The 12,510-nt window shown below is 36.7% G+C and overlaps 1 protein-coding gene across 1 annotated transcript; it reads right to left on the bottom strand.

Annotated features, from left to right (window-relative positions):
* Positions 1-8,727, bottom strand: LOC138709670 (uncharacterized). The gene is made up of 3 exons (XM_069840609.1): positions 8,646-8,727; positions 5,867-5,897; positions 1-368 (listed from the first exon to the last, which is right to left on the bottom strand). The coding sequence occupies exons 1-3, from the start codon at positions 8,682-8,684 to the stop codon at positions 172-174; spliced, it is 267 nt and encodes an 88-aa protein (XP_069696710.1). The 5' UTR covers positions 8,685-8,727; the 3' UTR covers positions 1-171.
* Positions 8,728-12,510: the final 3,783 nt, after the last annotated feature.

The raw sequence follows: 12,510 nt of genomic DNA, 5'->3' as shown, positions 1-12,510 counted from the left end.
TTTTCAAGAATATCATAAATTTATTTCGTGCATGTTTCATACATAAAGAAAAGTATTAAGCTCAAACTGCAAAGTTATATCTGATCCTTCTGGTTTAGTCGTACTCCTTAGGTGAGTTTTCTTGTGTTTAGGTTAAACTGCCGCTGATATATGCCCATGTCAGAACCCAACTCATCCTCCAAATCCAGCACCGAAGCCCATTCCACCACCTCCTCCATAGCCTACCGGAGGGCCTCGAAGACCATACGGGCTCAAACCATACGGGCTCAAACCATATGGGTTCAAACCATATGGATTCAAACCATATGGGCACAAACCATATGAACCATATGGGCTGAGGCCTCCATATGGGTATAATCCATTACCATCTGAAACAGTAAAATTGTGCATAAATTTTTACGCTTGCAAATTCTAATAATAATAATAATAATAATAATAATAATAATAATAATAATAATAATAATTATAATAATTATAATCATAATCATAATATTAATTTATTTATTTAATCTGGCAGAGCTAAGCCCAGTAGGCCTTCTCTTCCGCCCAGCCAGACTCTAATTCTAATTTAATACATTTCCTTACATAGTTATTACATTAATTACTAGATCATAAAACAACATGAAAGTAAATAATGAAAATTGGATAACTAATGTTAGTGTGACAATAATAAACACTGGTAAGAAATAGTTATAATAATGTGAATTTTATTATTAGTAACAACAATGTAATTTATTCGCCACAACAATAATTCCTTTCTACAATTCACCTTAAACGCTCTTGTCAACAATTGGATCTTCACTCAACACAGTATTCGTTATAGCACTCCACCGACGACAATGACAATTTACTTGGACTATTACGCACAACAATGAACTGTTAATCTTAACTAATATTTACAAAGCACTATTTACAAATCAGAACTACCAGTTCTCAGTTCACAGTTCTTCTATCTCAGTCACTCGAGTTCACGGTATCTCGAACCACAGACCTTCAGAGACAGTTCACTGTACTCGAACTCGGGTCCCTCCAACTGCGGTCCACTGCACTCGAACTCAGGTCCCTCCAACTGCGGTCCACTGCACTCGAACTCAGGCCTTCGGATGCTGACGCAGATGCGGACGCACACTCGAGTGGAACTCCGGTTGGCTTGACTGGCTTGCTCGCTCTGGGTTACTCACTGACAGAATAACTGAAAACTCTAAAACTCTAGTTCGCTGGCGCCTGCTCTTTTATAGCAAAATCATAGTTGCGAGAACCTTCTACAGGTGTGTAGAGAATTATCTCGATATCTCTACATCGACATACTTCTGGAATAGTCGAGAAGGTCGTTCCACATTCACTGCGTTAAGTAGCAGCTGCGCGCGCAGACTCGTTGCGTTGACGTAATGCACCCTCTCTCTTCTCTCCACCGCGCGACGTCACTCAATGTTCCGTGGAGCCTGTGCGATCTGCTTTCATGCGGGACGCTGGTCGTGAGTTCGATTCTCACGTCGCTGTCACATTGCCCCCTCCTTAGGGCTGCTCGTCCCGGGCAGTCCCTTGGTAGACGGCTAATCGGTCCAACGTTTGGGGTCCTCCGGCTGCTCCCTCCTTATGGTGGCGCCACCCCATCCTTGGCTTGGCTGGGCAGCGATACTCGTACTGCGTGGGCGCCATCTTGCTCTTCCCCTTGGCCCTTCAAGGAGAGCTCGCTGGCCACGGGTTGGTCCTCGGCGTCCATCAGGAACACTTCATCCCGACCAAGACGGAGTATACGGCGCCGGACGTCCACCGTCGCATCGAGTAACCGCATGGCGTCGAGTCCCAGGACGACGTCCTCGGTGATGTTGGCGACGAACACCCACATCTCCAGTTTCCTCTTCCCCAAGGTCAGGTCCAGGAAGACCTCTCTCTGAATGGGCAAGCTCTCGCCTGAAGCAGTCCGTAGCTCGTATTGGCGCAGCGGCGTCCTCCCAGGTAGGCCCCGCACGACGTCTGGTCTGGCGATAGTGAGCATCGCCCCGGTGTCCACCAGTACTCTGCATGGACGGCCTCTTATCCGTCCTTCAGCAATCAGCCCATCGTCGCATCTTCTGTCGACCGGTTTCAGGACGAGCCGAGGGGACGGTGATGATGGCGCCGACGTGCTCCTCCTAGCATCGGCCCCCTCTCTCTCCTGACTGTTGCCAGGTCGGTCGCAACTCCTCCGCAGGTGCCCAGGTTCACCGCAGGACCAGCAGGTGGGCACCCGTCGTCTCCGTTGCTCAGGCGACTGTTGGTTTCTCTCGGTGTCAGCCACCTCTCTCTCCGGCCGGTGGCCAGAGCGGTCGCAGTCCCTCCTTAGGTGTCCCGGCCTCCCGCAGGACCAGCAGATGGGCGCCCGTCGTCTCCGCCGCTCCGTTGACTGTTGGCGCTCCTCGACGTCGGCCACCTCTCTCTCCTGCCTGTGACCGCATCGGTCACAGTCCCTTCTCAGGTGTCCCGGTCTGGCGCAGGACCAGCAGGTGGGCGCCCGTCGTTTCCGCCGCTCCGTTGACTGCTGGCGCTCCTCGACGTCGGCCACCTCTCTCTCCTGCCTGTGGCCGGATTGGTCACAGTCCCTTCTCAAGTGTCCCGGTTTGCCACAGGACCAGCAGGTGGGCACCCGTCGTCTCCGCCGCTCCGTTGACTGCCGCTCGGGTGGCTTCGGTTGGCGCCCCCCAGCATCCGTCGCCGTGACGCTCCTGATCCAGTGCGGTGTTGAGACTCCCGCCGCCGATTTGGCCGCCTCCATCCTGAGGGCCGCCGCCAGAGCTGCGTTGATAGTGCGATGCTCTGCCAGGAGTAGCTGTTGCTTTATTTCCGGGTCTCGAACTCCGCTGCCGAAGGTGTAGGCCGCCTCTCCAGCGATGAAGTCATTAGGTAGGCCCCTGAGCGCCTTATGGGCCAGTTGTTCCACCGCCATCGCGAATTCTTGCAGGGACTCGCCTGACTGTTGGACCCTCGTTTTTAGTTGGGTCCTAAATGCTGCAGCAAGTTGATGGTCACCATAACGTCCCTCCAGGGCCGCCATTATCTCAGCGGCTGTCCCATCCTCTGGAACGCTGTGAAGAATCTCCGACGCCTGTCCTTGAAGCGCGGTCAGCAGCTGAGTAGTCTTCTCCGCTGGGGTCCACCCATTATGTGCTGCGGTGGCCTCGAACTGGCGACGGAATATCGCCCAAGACGTCGTACCGTCGAACTTCGGCGTCTTGACGTTGTGATGTCTGGCTGAAGGCGATGATTCCGCATGGCCACTACATGAGGTCCTCCATTCTGACGTCGATCTTTCCACGGCCCGTTGAACTTCCTCGGCAATTATCTGTTTCTGTTCTCTAGCCTGGCGCCTGCTCTTTTATAGCAAAATCATAGTTGCGAGAACCTTCTACAGGTGTGTAGAGAGCCTGGAGCCTGTGCGATCTGCTTTCATGCGGGACGCTGGTCGTGAGTTCGATTCTCACGTCGCTGTCACAATAATAATAATAATAAAATAATAATAATAATAATAATAATAATAATAATAATAATAATAATAATAATAATAATAAAAATAATAATAGTAGGGTAATAATAATAATAATAATAATAATAATAATAGTAATAATAATGAGATAATTTAGATCACACATTAAATCGTTCTTGACAATATCTTACTTCAGTAAAGTAATCTTTATACCTTTTTTCTGAAACAAACCAATCAATTTTACAATTGAAGATGGGAAAATGTAAATACGATTGGAGGAAATAGGCAAAGAGTGCATTCAATTGTTTTTTATTTAAATGTAGCTATCTCGGAATTGATCTTAATCAGCATAATATGAGCTTCAAGTTTGTTAGATCCTCAACTGACTTAAGATTTATCCGGTGTAATTGAAGCTATTTTAAAAGTTCTTACCATGGAGGAATGATAGGGTGAGGAACTTATTGACTTTTACGTTTCAAACGCTAGAGGCGCTAATGTATAAGCTGATCTTGCTGCCACCTGTTTTTCTAAGAACAGTTATTATTCCAAGCATCTAGCAGCAACCCAAATGGCGGAAAGTATGACTAATTTCTCCATACATCCAGCAGCGCACCAAGTGACGAAAAGATTAACTATGTGCATATAATATCCCCCCCCCCATATTCTCAAGCTACCTAATTGAAAATGAAACATTTAAATTTTTCTTCCTCGCATTATCTTCCACTGAAAATTTGTTTTGCAACCAAAAGAAAGATGAAATAGACGGTCAATTTTACACTATCCTGTTATACAACTAATTAAAATACAAACAAAAAGGCATAGAAAAGAATGCAAAAATTAGATAATTGAAATTGCATTCTTTGGATGTCTAGTACACAGGGCATTGGAAAAGTCTGCAAATCTAGTTAGATAAGTAATTGAAATTATAATACATCTTGAACACAAAAACATATCCAAATGAAATTCTCAACACACAACTCAATTTCAGAACACACACACTCTATGACTCCACATTACACTACACAAACACACCCTCACAGGAAACAAAAGAAAAGGCGTCAAGACCAACAGCAACGAGTTCTGATGATGACCAATAGCAGGCTGAAATATTTTTGTACTGTATTGTATTGTACTTATTAACATTCCATGGTATTCATACATGCTTACAGCTAGAATATGGAACAAGTCAAAAAACTTAATACTATTATAAAATCTTAATTTATAGTCACAGTCTAGATGAAATATATATAGACGACATTTACAATATAGTCTACTAGTACAACACATAGTTTTAGTATCAATTTCATGAAGTGTTATTGAATGTCATGAATTAACCTACAGAGTAGAAGGCGTGAGAAATTAGGTACTTCTTTAACTTGGCCCTAAATAATTTTATGTTTTGAGTTTCATTTTTTATATCGATAGGGAGGCTATTAAAATGTTTACTGCCATATAACGCACTCCTTTTTGATAGCACGATAGACTTGCCGATGGAGTATGAAAGTCATATTTTGACGTGTATTTATGCTATGAACTGTTGAATTAGTTACAAAGTTTTCACGATTACATACGAGGAAGGTTATTAATGAAAAGATATACTGACAAGCCATGGGCATTATTTGTAGTTTTTTGAAAATAGTCCTACACGATTCCCTAGATTTGGCATCTACTATTATTCTAATTACTCTTTTTTGTAATAGAAATATACTGTAACTATCTGTGGAATTTCCCCAGAATATTAATCCAAAACTCATTACCGACTGGAAGTATGCAAAGTATATTGTTTTTAAGGTATTGATACTTACTATCTTTTGCATAGATCTAATAGCATAACAAGTTGAATTTAGTTTGGGGGTAATTTCTTTAATGTGATTTTTCCAATTTAACACAATATCGATTTTTAAGCCAAGAAATTTGGTTGTTGTTGTTTCTAATAGGTTTTCTATTGTTAATTATTGCGCTAGAAATTTGCAACGTTGAATTTGGACAGGATTTAAATTGAATTATGTTAGTTTTGCTACAATTTAATACTAATTTATTGACTCAGAACCAGTCATAAGGTAATATAAAATTTAACACAAGAAAGACAAATAATACGTTTTCCAAAGTGACATAGTGTTAAAAGTTGTGTAATCAAGATGTATAGTATGCTGTAAGTTATTCAAGTCAGTTCTATAATGGATGTGGTGTGATTAATTGGAAAACAGCTAAAAGGTTTCTTTGCACTTTAGGAGGAATAGAAGATACGAGATTTAATTATAAGAAGACGAATCTAGAACTTATGGGATTCACTGATTGAAATTAGGCTGGAGATACAAAATACCGAAGATCATACGCTCGATTTGGTTTTTTAAATGCCATGCATTATTCTGGAGTAATTTTGAAGTATGTATTGATACTTACAGAGGCCATATGGAGGAAATGCTGAGATGGTCTGAAAAAGTATAATTAGTAATATAAAATGATTACAAGAAACATAAGTTCTAAGAATTAATTAGTGTATATAGACTACGGTATAAATGTCATTTTACCTGATGATACAAAATTAATTATTACTGATTATTTTGTGTATAATTCTATGAAATAATATTTTATTTTTCTATGAAAACAGACAATATAATATAATAATTTATTACATTCAAATAACGTGTAGAAACAATTTCTAACTATTGTAATAATCATTACGAGCATGATAGTTTTCATCTTCTAAAATGGAAATTTGGAATTGGTTGTGGCTCCAATTTTTCCTGTAAACATCTCATATCTTATTACACATTTCCTTTTTTGAAACTCGGTGTTGCTATAAGAATCTACAGTATTTTTGATTGATTTATTGTACGCTTTCTACTCTATGTTTACATTAAAATGTTTCCATTTATAACATTGAAAAATTCCTTTACCGAAAAGCTGCATTTGTTTCGATCAAATTTCTGTACTTTTAATGGATAAAACTAAAATTCTTTCAATAATTTATTATCATAATACCCTGCTCTCTTAAATTTACAAAACATATTGGAAATTAAATCAGTGGCTTCCCCAAACATGCTATGAAATATTTCGATAAAACAATTTTATCTCGAAAAGGAAGCAAAATTATATTAAACTTCTTCCCTTGAAATATCTCAAAGAATAACCCCATGAAATTAATGACATTACTTACGGTTAATCTTGTATACAATCTAGAATTATATTCCTAATGATAGAGTTTTAAATTTGCAGGTTAATTTCTCTTGTCAGTAGATAGGTACAGTTTAAAAATAATTTTTTAAATAGTGAACAAATTACTAAAATTAATTCTAACATTTACTGTATGAATGCTTGTACTGTAATATAAACTCACCTAATTCTGAATAATTTCAATTATTCATATCACACAATTTACATCGGCAAATAATAAACCTCTCAAAAGACATTTAAAAAAATTATTGAATCTTCGGGATATGCATTATATGTCTTCCTCGTGTTAAATTTTACCGTAGATGGTTAACATGTTTCGGCCTGCTATTGGCCAAACACAAACTAGCCACATACATGGACAAAATCATAAGATACAACATAAATTCGAAAAACTGACAACAATAAAAAACAACATGGACGTAGTGAATAAAATAAGAGACAAAGATATCCAACACAGTACAACATTAGCAACTTTCGACATAACTAACCTATACACAAACATACCCATAAAAGATACACTACAGATACTAGAACAAATGCTCAAAAACAACAACACACCACAAGAACACATTAAAGAAATCATCCACACCACAGACATCATCACAAAACAAAACTACTTCACATACAATAACAAATATTACACACAAACCGAAGGCCTACCCATGGGATCACCCATTTCCAGCATACTAGCAGAAATATTCTTACACCGCGTAGAACAGACATACATACTAAACAAAGACAACAACAAACACGCAGACAACATCATATATTGGCACAGATACGTAGATGACATACAATACTATACAAAGGAAACAAAAGACAGTTCCAAAACCTACATCAACACAAACAAAATACACCCAAAGCTACACTACACGTTAGAAATTGAAAACAACAAATCCATAAATTTTCTAGAAATCACAATAACAAAAGTCGACAACAAACACACATTCAAAGTCTATAGAAAATCCACAACAATAACACACATACACAACACATCCAACCACCCAACCAAAACAAACAAGCTGCATTCCGAACAATGGTACACAGACTACTCAACATACCACTGAACCAACAGGATTACAACGGAGAGGTAAACACAATCAAATACATAGCACAAGAAAACGGATAGAACCCCAAGAAAACAGGCAACATAATACGAAAGACAAAACAGAATCATTTAAAAAAGAGGAATACAACATAAACACAAGAACACAAAAAAATACATCACACTAACATACGAAAAGAAAAACACACACAAGATTACAACCTCATTCAAGAAATCAAATTACAACATTGCATACAGAACAAATAATACTCTACAAAAACAACTCAACACACAAACAACACGAACAAACAAATACAACCACACAGGCATATACAAACTCAAATGTAACACTTGTAACAACTTCTACATAGGACAGACAGGCAGATAATTTCAAACACGTTGCAAAGAACATATCACGGCCGTAACAAAATTACAAAACACCTCCACATATGCAGAACACATCACAAATGCTAACCACACCTACAGAGACATCAACACAGGCATGGAAATTCTACACAAGGAACCAAAAAGCCAGAAATTAAATATACTAGAATAATACGAAATATATAGACAGACAAAAACACATCCAAATTAAATTCTCAAAACACAACTCACTTTCAGAACACACACACTCTTTGACTCCACATTACACTACACTAACACACCCCACAGGAAACAAACAAAAGGCGCCAACACCAGCAACAATCAGTTCTGAAGATGGCCAATTGCATGCCGAAACATGTAAACCAAGTACGGTAAAATTTAACACAAGAAAGACATATAATACATATTCCGTAGTGATATAGTGTTAAAAGTTGTGTAATCAAGAAGTAATATTATTGAATTTAAACTGCGTCTATCCGTCGCAAAAAATTAATAAGTAATCATATTAAGAATACTCTAATTTTGTTTTAAGTGACAGTTATTTGCATATTTTAGGAAACAAGTTTCAATATTTACCTGCAAGAGGAGCGTAGCCAGAACCAAGAAGGCGAACATTGTTCCTTCTTGATCTTCCTGGGCCGGATGTAGAGCCTCTCACACATCGCTTGCTTATATACCCATATTTCCAATAAAAATTATATCACTCAGTTTTTTAAATCCTAATAGAATGTCTTGTTACGATACCAGTGTAGAATCAGTAGAACTGTGCGAAAATGTCCTTATCACTTAAACATTATTTCACATAAAACTTTGTTATGCCTGTATGCATATTTAGAATCCAACATTCTCAAAGATATTTAGGTATTGAAGTTAATTTAAGAAGTATTGTTTTCTTGGAGCATTATGATGGTAGCCAGTAGTGTTATCAAAGATTGAGCAAAACTCTACTCTTTTTGAATAAAGACATTTACTCGTATATTTCCAATTGTATAAGATTACAATTCAATATACCGCTTTGATATCATTGTTCTCAAAGAACGTGCATATATTATCTTCTAATGTTCCGATGTTCTAACGTAAGTATTGTTTTCTTGGAACATTATGATGTAAGTAGCCAATAGTGTTATCAAAGATTAAAGAAATGCTATTTTCGAATAAAGACATTTATGTTTCTATTTGTACAATATCATTCAGATACCGCTTTGATACTATTGTTCTCAAAAAACATGCATATATTATCTTCTAATGCTCAAATGGCTTAATTACTTAAAAGAAATCAGTTTTGAGGTATACAATACTCTTGTCGATAGATAACTAATTCTGTAAGTATTGTCGATAGCTTATCCAAATTATTGCAGAAGTTAAATATGTTCAATTTAGATATTCTTAATCTGATATATAATAGCTAAAGTTATTTCCTTCTATTTTCATTGTGCACAAATACATAGATGTCGTTTCTAAAGTAGGCCTAACTATAGATGAGGGATCTATAATTGAAGACCTGAATTGAAAAATATTCCAATCTATTGAAGTAAATTGTTCAGGAGGCCAAGGAAACTACATGGGCTTGTAATATGATAATAATAATAATAATAATAATAATAATAATAATAATAATAATAATAATAATTAATAATAATAATAATTTATTTAACCTGGCAGAGTTAAGGCCATACGGCCTTCTCTAACACTCAACCAGGAGTAAAACAGCGTTACAAAAACACTACAAATTTACAAAGTACACTACAATTTTACACACGAAACTGAATAAGATAATAATAATAATACAATGTAAACAACAAGTAAGTAGAAATCAGACATAATATATAACATACAGAAAGAAAGAAAAAAGCATAATAAAATGGGAACAGGAGGTCAAAATAAATGAGGCATACAAAGTATAAAAAATAAGACAATTATTGATGATGATAATAATAATAATAATAATAATAATAATAATGATAATAATAATAATGATAATAATAGCCTAATAATAATAATAATAGTAATAATACTAATAGTAGTAATAAAATAGTGCAGTACAAAGCATACAATGAATACAATATTTTTAAGTACACACAGTAAGGAAAATTATGATTATATATAGCTCAACTTAATCACATTATAGATATACCATTATCGGAAAATATGAAAACAAAAATATAAAATGAGTTAAATATCACTAGAACATTAAAAAAAATGTGAATACGTGGAAACATGCAATATAATACTTGTCATAATAGTAAGTTAGTTTGGCAACTCGTCATAAGATAATTTTCTAACTTGGATTTGAAAGATTTCAATGTTCGGCAGCCCTTGACTTCAGGCGGCAGAGAGTTCCAGTGACGAGAGGTAGCAACAGTGAAAGATGAGGAATACAGAGATGATGTGTGAAGTGGAATAGTATTGAAGTAAATATTTGTGCAATTAAAAAGCATAGACTTAGAATCTGACTTTCTCCAGGGTGGTAACCTCTTAAAACACAACATAATGTCCGGTAAAATGTCATATTCTGTAAGTTTTGGGCTTGAGATATTTGTCAATTCAGGTCTTGGAATTAGACCTTATGGGCCATATTCATAGATATTCTTAGCGCGGGCTTTCGGTGGATGATCAGCGAACTAACGTTTTTCGTATTCATAAACCAGTGTTAGCGATATGCTATGATATGGATCTTTTACAAGTAATCACTCGATAGCCGCGGCTAGTTTAGCACGCTCGAAGCGCGAGCTAGGGAAATGTCTATGCATAGCACCCTATGTTTCTAAGAACTGTAAGAATCTATTGTTATATTTTTCAATGAATTTCCTCATTTTTGTAGATAGTCACGTCTTTAAGAATCACATAATGCATGCGATATACTTACGAATATTCCAATTATTTTGTGTATTTTTTCACTGATATAAAAAAAGATATTTACACAACGCAAAACATTGATTTATGTGGTATTACAGACATATCTCAGTATTTATCTATTTCTTCTTCTTCTTCTCCTCCTCCTCCTCCTCCTCCTCCTTTTCGTAGAATTAGGTCGCCAGAACATTTTCTTACGTTACATGAAAGTTTTGTCTTCACGTCTTCTTTGGGCGTACCACTCTTATATACATACATATTGTTGATATGTAAGGTAAAATTGAACACGATTTTAGAGCTTATGTAAGCTACAGAATGAAGTGCTAGGAACAGTATTTTACAAACTGAAGAATCAGTCACAAATACGGATATTAGCGGCAGTTCAATTAGTAAGATATTAAGTGGAGTATCTCCAATTTCTTAAAAAAATATATTAGTTAAAAAAGTTTAAGTGCTTACTGAGTGTTTAGTTTTAGTAGCGAGCATAAAAGCAAAGATTTTAGTAATAATAACAATATTTTCTGGTTTTAGTGTTTTACTGCGCAATTTATTATGATTTTTGTTGTGATTAATTTCTCCTTCTTAATTTCTTAAAAGTTTTTTTTTTTCAAATTTGCTTTCACATACATCTTCTTACTGTTCTCGCGGTCCACAAGATAATATTTTGTCTTATGTACTAATTAGTAATATGCGTTACAAGAGCGGTATGTTGAAGTTTTCATGTTCGAGGAAAAGTTTGAAAAAGCGAAACGTAGTTGAGCTTTTTTAATTTCCGAGAATTGAAAGAAAACATACCGCTCGTGTACCGTACATTATTTTGTGCGACGATAGTTTATTACATACCTGAAAGAGCAATTTCTAATTAGTTGCAATGAAATCTCCATCTTGGTTTCCGTTCAATTATGGCAAATTTGCAAAACAAAAATATCTATCTTCAACATTGTTGCTTTAAAATGTTTTCTGTGTTTATTATACTCCAGCAGGCCGTGATATACGTCTGTCTTTTTTTTCCCCCCAGTCTATGGAATCTTGTTGATTTTTTCACGGCTTCCTTAATGTTACTTGCATCACGAATGCAGTAACTTTAGTGGAGTTGTAGAGTTTACTTAATTTTTGCAAATATTTAAAAACCATAATTAACAGTGCAATTTAGGTGAAATTGCAGTGGTAAGTTTCCTATTTATAATTATTACTATATTGAACGTCTTTAAAAATAATATGTTAAAAGCCTAAAACAGTAAAATGAGTATGACGCATAAGCGGTAAGAATAGGGAAATTGTTATGTGTGTTAGGTTGGGAGTACTGAATGTGGAATTTTAGACTTTCCGCGGATTGGTTTTGTGCGGAAACCAAGCAAATACGCACGATCTCGCACAAAATTTATTTTCATATTGATTTTGATTTAATATAGTTCATATTACATGTTTTATGCTATACTGTATATGAGACTTTCAGAGCTAAAGTTAATAAAGTCATAAATTTTCATAAATTGAGTTTAATTCATTCATTTTCTGGTTATTTCCGAGCAGTAATGGATCAAGTCTTAATTCCAAGCATTCGCCGGTAGGTGACACCAGTCATTTATGC

This window comes from Periplaneta americana, chromosome 1 (assembly GCF_040183065.1).
Source record: "Periplaneta americana isolate PAMFEO1 chromosome 1, P.americana_PAMFEO1_priV1, whole genome shotgun sequence".
NCBI classification, from domain to species: domain Eukaryota; kingdom Metazoa; phylum Arthropoda; class Insecta; order Blattodea; family Blattidae; genus Periplaneta; species Periplaneta americana.
This window is presented reverse-complemented; position numbering and strand designations above follow the sequence as displayed.